The sequence below is a fragment of the Pristiophorus japonicus genome, unplaced genomic scaffold, assembly GCF_044704955.1.
Source record: "Pristiophorus japonicus isolate sPriJap1 unplaced genomic scaffold, sPriJap1.hap1 HAP1_SCAFFOLD_578, whole genome shotgun sequence".
Classification (NCBI taxonomy): Eukaryota; Metazoa; Chordata; class Chondrichthyes; family Pristiophoridae; genus Pristiophorus; species Pristiophorus japonicus.
Window position 1 is genome coordinate 44,811 of NW_027254486.1, and position 17,024 is coordinate 61,834.

General features: G+C 40.5%; 1 protein-coding gene across 2 annotated transcripts in view; it reads right to left on the minus strand.

Moving 5' to 3' along the window:
* The window catches only part of LOC139254795 (exportin-5), an 83,960-nt gene that overhangs the window by 17,853 nt on the left and 49,083 nt on the right, over positions 1-17,024 (minus strand). For both annotated transcript variants that reach the window (XM_070873817.1, XM_070873818.1), the window contains exons 18-23: positions 12,839-13,038; positions 11,893-11,992; positions 10,497-10,678; positions 3,245-3,345; positions 2,273-2,369; positions 620-756 (exon numbers count right to left, since the gene is read on the minus strand). In XM_070873817.1, the coding sequence (XP_070729918.1) occupies positions 620-756; positions 2,273-2,369; positions 3,245-3,345; positions 10,497-10,678; positions 11,893-11,992; positions 12,839-13,038 (817 nt within the window). The remainder of the gene's footprint in view (positions 1-619; positions 757-2,272; positions 2,370-3,244; positions 3,346-10,496; positions 10,679-11,892; positions 11,993-12,838; positions 13,039-17,024) is intronic.

Here is a 17,024-nt window from a genome sequence, read left to right on the forward strand (position 1 = left end):
GAACACCGGAGGCAGCGGGGAGAAGAGGAGCAGCCAGCCCCAGGACACAGCACAGGTCGTGAACCACTGCCGGGAACGATGCCAGACCAAAGAGTCCCGGACTGGAGAGGTACAACATTATGACTTCCCTCCCTCAGTGAACTATAACCATTCTGCTGTGCCTTAAGGTCAATTTCACACCAAGCATAACCAAATTGTATGGCAAGAAAATGTAGCAGAGGTTTTATATCAGCCTTTTTTGGTCATGGTAATGTTTTTCTTAGCAAATTTGGTGCATTTATACAACTACTAATGCAAGCTGCAGGTAATTCTCAATATGCTTCCCATTATTTTTTTCAAATTACTGATTGACAGATTTTTTTTTAAAACAAGTTAACCACCACAAAAATCTGAAATTCTCGCTTCGCTGCCCCCCTTGCCCGATATATAAAAATGCTAAACATTAAAGGCACTGTCCAAATGTAAATTTCACGCACCCATGTATCACAAATTCAAATGGGAGCCTGATCACAAACTTGAGCTCACACTAAGGACATACCTATTTTATACAACATTCCCTTATCCCTACAGGCAGTTACTTGTCCAGTTTTGTTAAATCATCAGAAAGGCAAAAGGATATGTAGCACTGGACGGAGCCTGTAGTCAGGAATATTCTCCAGATTCACAAAAGCAGAGTTTATTACAGATTCAGCAAAATTGCTTATGTCAAAAAAATCTTGAAGCATACTTGGTCCAGCATTCCCGAGGATATGGAAACTGTTCAATAACAAAGTTAAGAGCAATGACATTTTTTAATATCCAAGAAAGCAAATTTACAAACACTATAAAAAGAAAAGAATCGAATAGTTACAAAAGGAGAAATGTTCATGCTCCCAAATGGTTTAGCCTGTAAGTGCATCATATGGTGGAGTATTGAGTTACATAGACCAGGAAGACTGTGGCTCAATCCCAAATCAGGTTTGTGAAAGTTGCACTACAGTTGGCCTAGTCACCGAGGTATGAAAGGGAAGAAATAAATCTACAAAGATTGCCATCTACTGACCCATGTTGCCCTCTACAGCTGAATAACCTAACAACTCTCCCCCATCTACCGTACCATTGAAGCAAGGTACCAGAGGGATGCTGGTACACACGGTTGTGTACCTCAACACAAGCCACCATCACCAAGAAATATATAGCAAAAATGTTAACTATTGGTAGAACACACGAAAACATTCTGGCGTAACAGTTAACTGGTTTCTTTTCTCCAAAAGCATTGCAGTGTACAATATTTTAACCAAAGAATGTCTGCACGTAAAAGCACAAATCAGAACCACAGATATGCAAATTTATGACCTGGCAAGGTGTGGTCAGGTCAGAGCAGCATCATCAATCTCTTCAAGGTTTAATTGTCCCACATTCAACAGCATATAGGGCTCAACTTTGCCCAACCCCTTTTTTCGGCACACTTACCTTAAGTGCGCGAGAAACGACGCCAGAAAAAAGTCGCCTCATCATAGCTGCTCTTCCGAGTCCCCGGAGTCCCAGCGTGGTGTGCATTCTGAAGTGGGGGGCAGAGCAGCAGGCCAGCACCGAAAACCGTGCCGCACCTGCACGCATGCGCAGTGAAGTCTGACCGCATGCTCCTGCCCTCCCAGCACATCCTGCAGGCTGTGAGCAGGATCCGATGCTCGCAGCCCCTATCCCCGGCCGAAGGGACACCCCGATCTCGCTGCACCCTATCCCTGGCCGAGTAGCTTCCCGCACCAGCCAGCCGCCTGCTGGCTTCCCGGGCTGACTTCAAAGATTAAGATAGGATTTACTTTATTTTTATTAGTATTTTAATTGTTTGAGCTTTTCCTTGCAATGTTTGGTGCTTGGTTGTTGAGGTCCTCTCCAGTTCCCTTCCCTCCCCTATCCCTGCCTGAATATGCGCTGCTTTTTCTTCACTGCCTGCAAGGCTTTTCAGAGCTGGCCACTTACGCTGACCTAAGTCGATTTGGAGTAAGTTTTTGCTGGTCAAAGTGGCATAAATGGCCAAAACTAACATAAGTGTCTGGGAACGTCCCACTTTGGAAAAAAAAAACTGACCTAAAAAAAAAAAATCGTACCTAACTGACTTACTCTGGAGCAAATCTTTGGGGGAAAATGGCATTTTTTAAACTTACGCCAGAAAAAACTTACTCCAAAAAAATTGATGCAAGTCATGCCGAAAGTTGGGCCCTTACAGACAACAGTTTTTCAAAACATGTTACTCATTAAGTACATACTAATTGACAAAGTGACTTCCTACCAGTTGTCATACAAAGTACAGAAGAACCCTTGCATTCGTTCCAACACAGATTTGTACACTGGAGCATCAGCGTGATCGAGCAGAGGCTGTGGAATACCTGCAGGGAAGGCAATGCTCATTAGAAACAAGTTCTGAACTCCTTCATCAAAAGAGAAAGCTTATGAGAATTACAAATTAGTCTAAATAGTCTAGAACCGAGCACTAAGATCAGGATATTTTGTATCTTCCATCAGTAGTCAACCCCAGAACACTTATTGGCATCAATGTACTGAAGTGAACAGTACCATCAACCTTTGATAGTCTTCAAAAATATTAGTCTGATTTTTGTGTGTGTGTGGGTGGGTGGGTGGGGGAGGAGCAGCAAGGGATTATTCCTACAAATGATTTATCAGCACAAATGATAAACATGTAATCACTATTTATGAAAAGAAAATACATTTTGGTATTAATATAGCAATAATAGACATAAAACAACTTCACTTTGTAAACTACAACACCTGAGAAAAAGTGTAACTGACAGCATCAAAACAAAAGATTGATTTTCATTTTTGCTTTTACTAAAACATTTCTGAAATAGACAAAATGAGTATTTAAATCTATACAAGTCTTCAGGTCACTTGATGTGCAAATTAACAATGAAGATGCTAAAGAGCTTTACTCAATAGTCAAGTATCTCTATTGCTACAGTTTAAATTGGGGTCAAGTTAGGTTCTACAGGACTTGAAACATTAATATGCTTAAATTAAAAACTGAAGAAATACAATTCCAATCTTACACCAGATCAAGCAGCAAGTGGAACCACTTGAAATAGCAAATAAGCACTCAGGAGCCATAGCTCACAATTAAAATAAATGCTTTAAAAAAAAGTTAATATGTACAGGGTAATTATTCCATTAGATGAGAGGTTAACATTAAAGATACAAGAAACTATCAAACTATATAGAAGAGGGCTTGAATTATTTTTTTATATACCAAGAATAGCATTTTTTTCCACTTCCAGCATGTCATGAGCTTTTGTGAAGTGCGGGCTGAGCTGGGCCAACATCTCCGGTAGCCAAAGGTTATTATGTGTTCTACAAACAAGAAAACATTATAACACTAATAAGTTACAGCTTGCATTATCTTTTTCAATCCCTCGTAGGTTATACACCATCATAAAGGGATGTGCAGGTCTTAACACTGGCATGCCATTTAAAAAAAAACTTGCTACCTACAAATCAATATGCACAGATGGAATTCACACAGCTCTCTTTCTCAAATACCACTGGTGAGGGTTATATGCCCAAAGAATAAATCACTGAACCACTGTTCACTCTTTGGTCTTCTATTGCAAAGCTCCTCTGCCGAACCAAGCATTTGTTGAAGGCAAATGGCAGGCAATCGATGCACTGGATGAGAGGTAGGAGATGCCCTTCAAGGCCTCCACTCTATAAACAAAACTGGGCACACCTTTGCCAGTCTGTTGGAAGACTAATTACAGTAAAAGGTCCAGTATTCAATGAGCATCAAGACAGCAAAACTCTGTTGCATGAGGCCCTAATTATATGGAACATAACCTGTTGTCAGGAATCTTATACTCTGACTGATGCCAGTTCACAAACATTTGAAACCAATGTTGTAATTAAAGCAAAGAAAAACCACAAATACTGAAAACCTGAAAAGATATATTTGACATACAGATTAGTCAGCATGTGCCCCGACTCTTTCCACTCAAATGGTTAATATGTCTCCCTCCAAACAGTGTCGTTGTCTCTCTTTCAGGTGCTGAACAGTTCTATATTCCCAGCACTTTCGAGTAATTACAAAAAAATGGTTTGAGGGAGGTGAGGAACTCTTCTCAATGAGAATCTCGTAACTGCACTCATCAATAGCTTACTTTCCTTTTAAAAAAAAGTCAAACCATAAATACAAATTTCCAGCCAGCCAGTTAAATAATAATGTACAAAAATGCTTTTAATTCTAATCTGTTTCAGCAATCTCATATTGTTGGAGAAACTAGGTCCCAAAGTCCTAAACTAGTCCAAAATTATTTTTTTCCGCAAGTATATTCAGGGATAAATGCACTAGAATATCAGGTAAAGCACCAGAGCTATGCTGGGAGAACACAGATTCTAATTACCCACTCTAATTGGGGGGGGGGGGGGGGGGGGGGGCAGGAGGAGGAGGGTGGAAAAAGTCAGTCACTGCCACAAGCGTCCTAATGCCAACTCAAGGTTAACACTATAAAAAAGGGAAAATTCTTAAGGATTCACATTCTCACAAAAACTTTAATGATGCTCCAATTTGATAGAAGGCCCGATATTATTTCTCCTCCCATTTTAAGACTTTCAAACTCACCAAGGAGTTAGTCATCCTTTCCCATCATTGACACTTATCTGGATCCATCCACACAGGGATGCTTCAGTGTGAGCTAGTACACAGAAGCATCATGCGCAGACAATGTTCCTGGAGAAGTCAAGGACCTGTCTTGTTCCCTTTGGAGAATTTTGCTAATAGAATTCATAATCAAATCGACACACCCCGGTGAGGCAAAACCTTGGCCTTGGCAGAAGAAACATTTTAAATTCATCAATTCCACATCAGGCAAGAATATTTTTTCAATTTAAAAAGTTCTAAACAAAACAGTTCATTACCCTTACCTAAAATACCTTTTCTAACAAATAAATACAGCAATCACATTCCTGTAAAACATTCTAGCAGCACACCTATAAATAGTTTAACATGCGCAAGAATCAGCACATGAAAAGAGAGAAAAAGAGAAGCGAGAGAGAAGGAAAAAGAAAGTGAGCGCAAGAGAAAGAACGAAAGAGAAAAAAAAGAAAAAAAGACGGATGGACAAGCAGAGAGTGAGCAAAATAGACACAGTAAGTGAACAGGAAATGTACAAGAATTCTGGGACCACACTTACCTGTACATCCGTAATCAAATATCTACACTGCCTTTACAGACTCCAGGTTTTTAAATTTAATTCATGTTGAACAGTAATTACATTAATAAAACTATGTTTCAACATGGTTTTCTTACGTGCTTACCGGGAGTTAAAAACTTTGGAATGTATTTTCAGAATTTGAAGTTTTACACACTTGGTTAGAATACAATCTGGCCAAAAGAATTTTCTATTTCAAAGTACAGATACACTTTGTGTTGCACTACCTCTACCATTCTGACTCAGGCTAAACTGTCAACCCAAGAAATACTTTTAGAAAATGTGCCATATCTTTAAGTTTCCATTTACTTCCCAACCTTTAAACATTAACTGCACCATTCAAATTCACAAGTATTCAAAAAACACTGCAATGATTTCAATTTCAGAATGTGATTCTGCAGATTTGTTTTCAGCATGCAGCCAATAGGCTGCTTTTACATGGAAATGCTACACTATTACAAATGGCAGAGAGATTTTTTTGCAGAGTTTCACAATGACCTTGAAGATATTAGATTCCCGATACATTTCTTAAAAAAAAATCAAAAGCATGCCACTTAAATGAACATCTGAGGGTCACAACCGTTAAATTAATATACAACTCGTGCATTGCCAAGCTGAAACAATGCTTCAATGAAGGATACACTTTGGCAAACTAAAAATTGGTGGAATTTACATTAATATCGCAAACCATTAGATATACTATGAACAGCCAAACTAACATTTAAATACAATTCTCAATAACCATAAAAATTGTTAAAAAGACAAAAAGGACAAACTAATTGCAATGAGAAAGTATGAGGGCGTGGGGGAATGACAACTTACAATTCCTATGGTTCTGTCCATCATAAAACATGTTACATTTTCCTAGCTGTGGACAACCAAGTAAACGATCTAAACCCAATTTACCATGGATAAATTTAGAGCACAGATGTATTCTGAAGAGATCATTTAGTGAAACACTACAAAAATTGGTGAAATATTGCCCTCACTATTTACCAGTTGGTATAATATGGAGCATCCGATTAGTGTTAAGAATACTTGCATAGAATCTACAGCACAGAAATAATTGCCATTCGGCCTAACTGGTCCGCACAAGCCTCCGCCCACCAGTCTTCATCTAATCCTATCAGAATATCCTTCAATTCCTTTCTCCCTCATGTGCTAGCTTCCCTTGAAAAAGCCACTATGCCATTCGCCTTAGCTATTCCTTGTGGTAGCAAGTTCCCCATTCTTACCACACTTTGGGTAAAGATGTTTTTCCTGAATGCCCTAGTGGGTTTATTGGTGACTATCTTATATTTACGGCTCCTAGCTTTTGTTTCCCCCACAGTGGAAACATCTTCTCTACGTCAAACCCCTTCATAATTTTAAACTGTATAAACAGGTTTGCTGTTAGATTAACCAATTAGAAATCAGATACTTCAAGCGAGTTAGGCTACAAAACTGCAATAGACCATAGTACAATGTAATTTATAAATTGGTTTTTTTTTTTAAACAGATATTTCATATTTCAAAACAGTGTGGCTAAACTCCCACCAGTACCTACTGTATCAAAGAAATCCTCTCTAACTCATGACCCATGGCATGACATTACCTGTGCAATCGACATAGCACTGCTCAATTGCAAATGAGGTAAAGATGATCTAGTGTGGATAATACAGAAAATGCTGGAACCAAGGCAGCACGCAGAGACAATACAGATGTCTACAAAGCTCCAGAAGCTACAATGGGAGACCAATTCCGAAGACACTAAGGATACAGAATGGTATTGCTTATGCAACATCTTATTTTGCTGCAGACCTTTCATCTTCAAACCCTCAAGCATAGTTTCTCTGCCAGTACTTCCTGCTTTATCCAAAACTGCAATTTCTCCAGATGTCAGATTACAAAACTCATGGGCCATTAGCTTCAATACTTCTTCATTCAACATCTTCCCCATCATAGGTAATCCAGCATGCAGCACACATCGTCCAAATCAATTAATAGTTGGTCTGGACAATGCTTTAGACATCAACCTATACTTAAATAAATAAACTATTGCCTGATGACTTAGTGAGTGCATCATACTGGCTGGTATGGGGGGGGGGGGGGGATGTGGGGGTAGCTTTAAGAGGTGCTACAAATTTCTTCAGCACTCCCTAGATTGGTTATGAATTGGTAATGGCTGTCACTCATAGCCACTATCCAATGACCCTTATTGGAAATACGCACGCCAACATCGGGTAAGGAATGATTATGGTTAGTCCCCCAACCCCCACCACACAAATTATGATCAAACAGCATAAATACTTGCAATTCTGCCACTTTATCGATCACTTTGACAAGATGCCTGTGCACAACGGGCACCCAATGAGCTACACATAGCAGGGAATCAACAACTGCCCCCCCCCCAAAAAAAAAACTGGCAAAGAGGTGCTCCGGCATCTAAATAACATAAAACATATTTTTACTGTCTGGCTACTAGCACTAGAGGCCAGTCAGCCCACATCGGTGGTGAGGAAACTTCTAGAGATGAAAAACATTTCACTTGGATAAACATACATTAATTAATGACAGCCATCACAGATTTGTTAAATGCAAGTCATGTCTGACAAACCTGATCGAGTTCTTCAATGAAATAACAGAGGGTAGAAGAAGCTAATGAAGTTGATGTGTATATGGACTTTCAAAGGACATTTGCTGAAGTGCCACAAAATAGACTGGTTAGCAAAGTTGAAGCCCATTGGATTAAAGTAGCAATGGCAGAATAGATACATAATTAGTAAGAGACAGAATCAAGAGTCTAGTGGTCAAGTTGTTTTTCACCTTGGAGGGAAGTACAGCAGGACCACTGCAACTTTTGATATATATTAATGGCCTGGATTTTAGTATAGGGGGCACAATTTCAAAGTTTGGAAATGGAAACAGTGAAGAGGATAGTAGCAGACTTCAGGAAGACAGACTAGTGAAATGGGCAGACACATGGCAATTGGCATTTAATGCAGAGAAGTGTGAAGTGATATATTTTTAGAAGAAAGAATGAGTGGATGTAATATAATTTAAATGGGGTGCAGGAAGAGAGACCTGGGGATCACCCACAAATATTTGATGGTGGCGAGACAAGTTATGAGGCGAGACTAGAGAAGCTGTGATTATTCCCTTTGGAGCATAGATGGTTATGGGGAGATTTAATGGAGGTACTCAAGAGGAAATAAAGAGAAACTGTTTACACTGGTGGGAGAGTCGGTAACTGGAGGACACAGATTTAAGATAATTGCCAAAAGAACCAGAGGGTAGATGAGACTTTTTTTTAAATAAACGCGGCGAGTTGTTATGATCTGGAATTCACTGCCTGAAAAAGGTGGTGGAAGCAGATTCGATAATATCTTTCAAAAGGGAATTGGATACACTTTAAAAAAGTGAAGATTTTCAGCGCTATGCAGAAACAGCGTGGTTAATTAAATATCAATTTCAAATTTTATATGCAGGAAACAAAGTATTCCATCACTACTTTAAAGCCCATTAACTCTCCAAATACATATATGGCTATGAAACAACTTGACAGTCTCCAGTACATCGTAGCCATTAGTAGCTGGTGGCATCTAGTGGCAAGAGGCAACCGATCTCTGCAAAACAGTAAACAGCGCATTAAAGTGGAAACATTCATGGATTGATTTTTGGTGGCACGCCTACTGTCTGACGGTCCAGACGGGAGGTCTGGGCTTTGGTGTGGCAACGACCCAGATTGGTTTTTTTTGGAGCCCGGAGAAGCACTCCTGTTACTCCTTGACCCCACAAAAATGTAAAACTTACCTGCTCCATTCATCTTCATCTGGACAGCAAAAATGGCAATCAGGATCTAGGATCTCTTCATAGGATTTCAGTTTGCACATTAATAGGGCTTAACACCCGACTGAGGCAGGCTCTCCAGCTGCCCAATGGTTGGGTCCTGGGGAAGATAAGGGCGGCCATCCGGAGGGAATAGGACAGCAAGTCATTCCCTACCATTTTTGGGGCGCCACTGCCCCATTTTCGCTGAGCGGGAGGCTTCAAAATCTCTCCCACTGTGTGAATGTCATGTTAAAAGTGTAAGTATTGGAAGAATATGCTTTGCATTAAAAATAGCTGGTATTTGCAGCCTGCAATGTTTTTTAAAAAAATTATACAAAAGCCAGCTGAAATTGGCACGGACACGATGGGCTGAATGGCCTCCTTCTGTGTCCTAACTTTTTCTATGATTTGAAGTTATTCATTTTCTAAGCATTTTCTTCAAGTTTTAAACAAACGCCAGATGAGTTCAGGATTTCCAATCATTTTGTAAATAAATTGGACATCTGTGGAAAAAGATAAAATGCAGAGCCATATATCAAACAGTTAAACTAGCTACTAATTGAATTAAAGATTAAGCAACGGCTTTTTATTAAAACAAAAAAAGAGCAATTTTTAAGGGCTTAAGGCCCAGCATTAAAATTTATAAGTTATTTTCAGAGAAACACAATGCTGTGTTCTGAAAAATATTTTCTAAATTAAAAAAAATTTCAGGAGTAAACAATCTTAGAAATGCATGACTTGAGGCACCTGTGCAAGTCTTGCATAAAAGTCCTTTATTAATGCATTCAAAACCTAATTATGCAAGCAATTTTTTCTGTTTATCAAGATTATCTGCTCAATGGGAAAATTTAATGAGGCAAGTGGAGGTGTACAACACATCAAGCAAAATCCATCAACTGAGAATGTTTTATAAAAAGTCTTAAACATGGTAAATTTTTTTAACGTCTTAGTTGATGTGATTATATCACTTTTGGGAATAGCAGGAAAAAAATTACTGTGGTCAAAAAATGCACCGAATGCAGTGAATCCTCCTCAAAAATCTGGAAAACAGCAATTAGTTCTAGCTCCATTCCACATGATCACCAGCAACTCCAAAGAACCTACTTACCTGGCAACCTACCTGAATTTTCTTCAGACGGTGCAAAAACAGTAAGATTTTGCAGAAAAATTCAAGTTAGGTAAGACGGCAAATTTGGAACACGTTCTAAGTTTAAAGCTATATGGTGATTTAGGCAATGCAAAACAAATCACACCGTCTAAATTATTATTCATTAATTATCTTCCTAAACCGTGATGCAGTACAAAGGTTTTAAGCAACAATATCCAAGCTCACAAATGAAAGACACTGTAAACGAGCACTATGCAGACTAGCTGATAGTGACTTGTCTTGTTATTTTTTTTCACTGGCTCAAGACCATGTTTTCCTGGCCTAGATCCAGTGTAATGGCTTTGGTTTACGTGCTGCTACTCTTGTCCAACTTGATTCACCTTATCAGGGCGAGCAGGTTGTCAAGCAGCTTGATGACATGCTCAGTACAGGCGTTGCGGTAGATCGGAGCCCCGCTGGGTGTGAATCCAACCACGAACCCTCCGGCCTTTGCCTCCTCCAGGTCAGTAGGCCAGCGAGCCCGCTTCACAACTCCAAGTATGGTGTAAACACACAAGCTGATCTGTCAAAATAAGGTAAAAAGCAGAGATGAAAGCTCTGGCAAAACTTCATTGACCTTTACCAGTAGTACCTGGGGCTTATTACCTCCAGGCAGCTGTGGTGACAAATTCCTGACTGCAACAGTTAGGAACACGGGGCTTCGATCGGGAATATTTTTGTGTTGAAAAAGGCTGGCAATGTGCAAGAAAGTGGCAAGAATTTCAAAAGGTGGTATTACAGGTTTTCAGTCCTCCATGCCAAACATACATATGTACCTTTTGGTTTCTGAACCAACAGAGCAAATATACAATTAAGTCTGGATGCAGGCTAAACCCACTGCTTTTACTAGATTATGGAACTGGCAATATTCTTTCTACCAATACAGGATCAAATGGACAAAATCAGACTTGACGACTTTGATACTGTACTTGGCCTAACCTTTTGACCCATGAACAGTATTAAAACTATGCAAGTATATTTTCAGAACAGAGGTCTATTCTTAACACTCCCCTCCCAATAGGCACACTTGTGGCAACTCCTACCATTAAAGTCTTAAGTAAACACAACACATCATAAACTACATCTTCTCGGTCCTCATTGTTGAACTACTAAAATATCCAAGTTTTTCCACAACCTCCCAACAGAACAGATTCTGTCCACCAGAATGGAACGCTGCTACTGACAAATGAAGCTTATTTCCAATTACAAAACAATGTTCTTCATTGTCACCAGCATCTAGAGATTAAGCAACTGTATTGTACAACCCCAATTCCCTCTCCTAACGTTGTGCTACTGTGATCAGGTTATGTCAAAGTTTCTTGTATTTTAAAAAGGTATTTCAGACAGCTTATTTAATCTCCCCACCACCTCTCCATTTAAAAAAGACAATTCACAGTACTTGATGTTTTGTAATATTTTGTTCAGAGCTACTGGTAGGAGTCTTCATCATGGATAGTGAACAGCAAGCCTTGATATGTTCCATGACCATCCCTTAAGAGGATTCCTGTGTTACACGGTTTCTAAATTTAAGATTGAATAAAAAGATAATCTTTGATAAATTATCTGAACACTTATACAGATGTTAGTGGAGTCAGAGCTAAAATGGTTCTCCAGTAGTTCTGAATTTAGATGCCGTCAGTTTGACGGTACTGAATTAGTCATCTTCCGGGTATGATCCACACAAACAGGCAGATGTGGAATTCCTTGGGTATAGTTTAACCACAAACACACACGTACCCGAGATCTGTTGATGCCTGCTGGGTCTTCTCTAATGGGATCATCTGGAGTGACATCTGCACCAATGTATGAAAGAAACATTGCTGGATCTGAAAGCACTCTGCAACACAAAATAAATCTTTAAGTATACGGCACTAAAGTTAATTGTCAGCTTCTAAAGTCATAATGGTCATCAGTTACCTCTTGTTCTTGAGAAATTAAATCTACAAGATTGCTGAAGCAGTTGATTTCAATTAGAAACCCCACTCTTCAAGCTCAAAATTATTAGCATCACAAATTTGCTCTCAACACTATGAAGTTCTCTTATAAAGCTCAAGTCTGTCCAAGACTTGGACACTGCTCTAGTATCCAAGGCAACTGTTCACACACATCTTTCGTACTCCTAGACAGGATAAGAGTAAAAAGGAGATGCTGGTAGTGAGCAAGAGAATTATCTTTTCTAGTTTAAAAATCAAGTCATTTCCCTTCTCAGCTTTCCTCTCATTCATCCAAATAGTCTGTCCAACTCACACTTCCTTCCCCTCCATGCTGTTTGGAGATCACTGGCTCAATTAAATCTTCACCAGGGCTTACATGGACCCCCTCATCTTTCTGACTTCCCTTGCTCCTAAAATCTACAGGTTTTTAAATTCAAGCTTGATATCTCTAAATAACAACTTATCATTTTACATACTTTTCAAAGACTGATGGTGACATGGCTCTTCATCTAGGTCTCAATATTAAAAACTTTTTAAACTTATTAAAAACTTATTAATCTACTTGCTGGCATTTAAAATCAACAATTACTCAGCAACTTTTACATCTATAAAGAAAATTCAGAATGGACACAACTGTTTTTTTGTAATTAGTTACAATAAAGGCATATTAATTTCAAAATGAAGTACATATCAACATAATTTTATATACCACATATCAACTACAAAAATACAGTTGTTCAAAAATATACCTTTGCATCTCCTCCGACAACCAAAGATTAGTAACTGGGGCCATGAGTTCCTCCAGGAAGGCTTTCTGTCGTTCATAATCCTTGAACTGATTGCTCAGGAGAACAAGAGATTCCATTAAAGCACACTTCTCTAACTGTGTAAGTTGCCTTTCATCTTGCTGCAGGCGCTTGACATGGGCGTAGAACATTTCAAAGACCGGCTAAACATAAAAGAAACATTTGGATGAAACTTTTAAACAATCCTGCAGAATAAGGATAAATCCTACTGAAGAGAAAGAGTATGGTATTGCAACTAAACACTCAGCTCATTTCACCGCTGCCATTAAAACCAGACCAAATTTTCCAATATAACCATATATAGCCAAAACAAAAAACTGTATTTGCAAAGGTAACAGGTGAATCACAACACACTACTAACCCCACTCCCGACACACCCTCCTGTGATGTGGATTAATTGTGAACATTTAAGACAGTATAAACAAGTACAAGATATACACTCTCATTGAATGGTATTGGCCTGGCTATTAAAATTACACTGGTGGAAAGCAGACCAACATTGATTTGAATAGCAATAGTTAAAATTTCAAGCCCAATTTAAAAAAGGTAAAGATGTCCCAATTATTTCCTTTCCTTAAGGCAACAACACTTGCTGTGGGCACCATTGCCATACCTCAAATTGACATTTAAAAAAAAATCTACAAACCTACAGCACTGACAAATTATGTCTATGAAGGCCAGAGATAAAGTTGCAATCATAGTCAATAAATACCCCTTTCAGCAGGCACCACTAGGCAGCCCTTAAAATCAAGAACTCCAATTGATTCGTTCCATAACTAAGAAGCACAAAGGCAAACTGTAGAAGTCCAAACTGTCACTCCAGCTGAGATTAGCCAATTTAACATTATCCAGAAATGTTCTGGTCCACAGGGGAGCACAAGGAGAGTTTGAAATCCCTATAGCTAGTGCAGGTTGGCTGAAAAAGAAAAGTAACTTGCAATTTAATCTACAAAAGTACTAAAATACCCTGCCAACACAGAGGCCACAAGTTTCGTCCCGCGGCGAAAACGGCGCACCTCCGAGCTGGGTGCCTGTTTTTCGCGCCGAAAACTGCGCTTAAAAAAAAACTCCCATATTCTCGAGCTCCTTGGAGCTTGATGTCTGCTTGGCGCGACGCGCTCTTCGCAGCAGGGGCGGAGCCTAACACTTGCGCCGATTTTCTAAGTAGCAGGGGGCGGGTACAATTTAAATTAGCCTTCGTGGTGCCGGCAACCCTGCGCGTGCGCGTTGGAGCGTGTGCAGTCTCACACAAACATTGGCACTTGGCCATTTTTAAAAGGACTGCAGAAAAAGTGAAGATTTGTTTCTTGGACCCCTGCAAAGGCTTGTAATTTAATTTTTTTGATATTTCTGTATGTGAGGGAGTGCTTTTAGCAGCACTGCTGAATAAATCACCTGCTGAAATCAGTGAGTTCAGCTTTTCACTGCTAAACTTGCAGAACCGGTGCTGCATTGGTGCATGCAAATTAAGGACTGTGTGTTTGGCGAAATAGAAACATAGAAAATAGGTGCAGGAGTAGGCCATTCGGCCCTTCTAGCCTGCACCGCCATTCAATGAGTTCATGGCTGAACATTCAACTTCAGTACCCCATTCCTGCTTTCTCGCCATACCCCTTGATCCCCCTAGTAGTAAGGACCTCATCTAACTCCTTTTTGAATATATTTAGTGAATTGGCCTCAACAACTTTCTGTGGTAGAGAATTCCACAGGTTCACCACTCTCTGGGTGAAGAAGTTCCTCCGCATCTCGGTCCTAAATGGCTTACCCCTTATCCTTAGACTGTGACCTCTGGTTCTGGACTTCCCCAACATTGGGAACATTCTTCCTGCATCTAACCTGTCTAACCCCGTCAGAATTTTATATGTTTCTATGAGGTCCCCTCTCATTCTTCTGAACTCCAGTGAATACAAGCCCAGTTGATCCAGTCTTTCTTGATAGGTCAGTCCCGCCATCCCGGGAATCAGTCTGGTGAACCTTCGCTGCACTCCCTCAATAGCAAGAATGTCCTTCCTCAGGTTAGGAGACCAAAACTGTACACAATACTCCAGGTGTGGCCTCACCAATGCCCTGTACAACTGTAGCAACACCTCCCTGCCCCTGTACTCAAATCCCCTTGCTATGAAGGCCAACATGCCATTTGCTTTCTTAACCGCCTGCTGCACCTGCATGCCAACCTTCAATGACTGATGTACCATGACACCCAGGTCTCTTTGCACCTCCCCTTTTCCTAATCTGTCACCATTCAGATAATAGTCTGTTTCTCTGTTTTTACCACCAAAGTGGATAGCCTCACATTTATCCACATTATACTTCATCTGCCATGCATTTGCCCACTCACCTAACCTATCCAAGTCGCTCTGCAGCCTCACAGCATCCTCCTCGCAGCTCACACTGCCACCCAACTTAGTGTCATCCGCAAATTTGGAGATACTACATTTAATCCCCTCATCTAAATCATTAATGTACAGTGTAAACAGCTGGGGCCCCAGCACAGAACCTTGCGGTACCCCACTAGTCACTGCCTGCCATTCTGAAAAGTATCCATTTACTCCTACTCTTTGCTTCCTGTCTGACAACCAGTTCTCAATCCATGTCAGTACACTACCCCCAATCCCATGTGCTCTAACTTTGCACATCAATCTCTTGTGTGGGACCTTGTCGAACGCCTTCTGAAAGTCCAAATATACCACATCAACTGGTTCTCCCTTATCCACTCTACTGGAAACATCCTCAAAAAATTCCAGAAGATTTGTCAAGCATGATTTCCCTTTCACAAATCCATGCTGACTTGGACCTATCATGTCACCTCTTTCCAAATGCACTGCTATGACATCCTTAATAATTGATTCCATCATTTTACCCACTACCGATGTCAGGCTGACCGGTCTATAATTCCCTGTTTTCTCTCTCCCTCCTTTTTTAAAAAGTGGGGTTACATTGGCTACCCTCCACTCCATAGGAACTGATCCAGAGTCAATGGAATGTTGGAAAATGACTGTCAACGCATCCACTATTTCCAAGGCCACCTCCTTAAGTACTCTGGGATGCAGTCCATCAGGCCCTGGGGATTTATCGGCCTTCAATCCCATCAATTTCCCCAACACAATTTCCCGGCTAATAAGGATTTCCCTCAGTTCCTCCTCCTTACTAGACCCCCCGACCCCTTTTATAACCGGAAGGTTGTTCGAGTCCTCCTTCGTGAATACCGAACCAAAGTACTTGTTCAATTGGTCCGCCATTTCTTTGTTCCCCGTTATGACTTCCCCTGATTCTGACTGCAGAGGACCTACGTTTGTCTTTACTAACCTTTTTCTCTTTACATATCTATAGAAACTTTTGCAATCCGTCTTAATGTCAATTCAACTTTGCAGTAATACGTGGTGTTGACAATGCAGCACCCATTCTGCAAATTTAAATATAAAACTGTCGATGTGGCTGCCTCTCCCTGTCCAAATGGCCTCAGTCCCCCTCACAGCTCGAAGGCTGCTGCTGTATCTTCGGCTGCTGTCGAGCCACTGACGCCGCCCCTAAAGCGTGGCCGAATGGCCTCAAGCACCATGAAGAGCTGCGTGTCAGGTGTTGATTCTTCGGCTGCCGGCCAGCCACTGACGCCGCTGATATCCTATGGCCGAATGGCCTCACGGCGGTCTGCTGCTGATTCTTCGGCTGCCGGCCAGCCACTGACGCCGCTGATATCTCATGGCCGAATGGCCTCGGGTCCGTCCGGTGCTGCTTCTTCGCGGCCAGCCACGAAGAGAATGAAGGCCTGCCTCAAGCACTGCAGCTCAGCTCGAAGCTTGCTGCCAGAGACACTGACGCCACACCCCTGCCTGTCTCCCAACATGAAAGGCCTGCCTGAAGCACAGCAGCTCAAAGGCTAATGCTATTTCACACAGGTAGGTACATGGTTTATTTAATCTTTTCTTTGCTTATAAATTTTTATTCAGGTTGGATTTATTTGTATAATATTTGTATAAGTATAACTAAGGATTGATTGTAGAATTTAATGACTTCCCTACGCCTGATTTTCTAAAGTGTAGACAAGGTTTTTTCGAGCATACAAAAATCTTCACTTACTCCATTCTAAGTTAGTTTGGAGTAAGTTTTCACTGACGAAACTTTGAAAGCA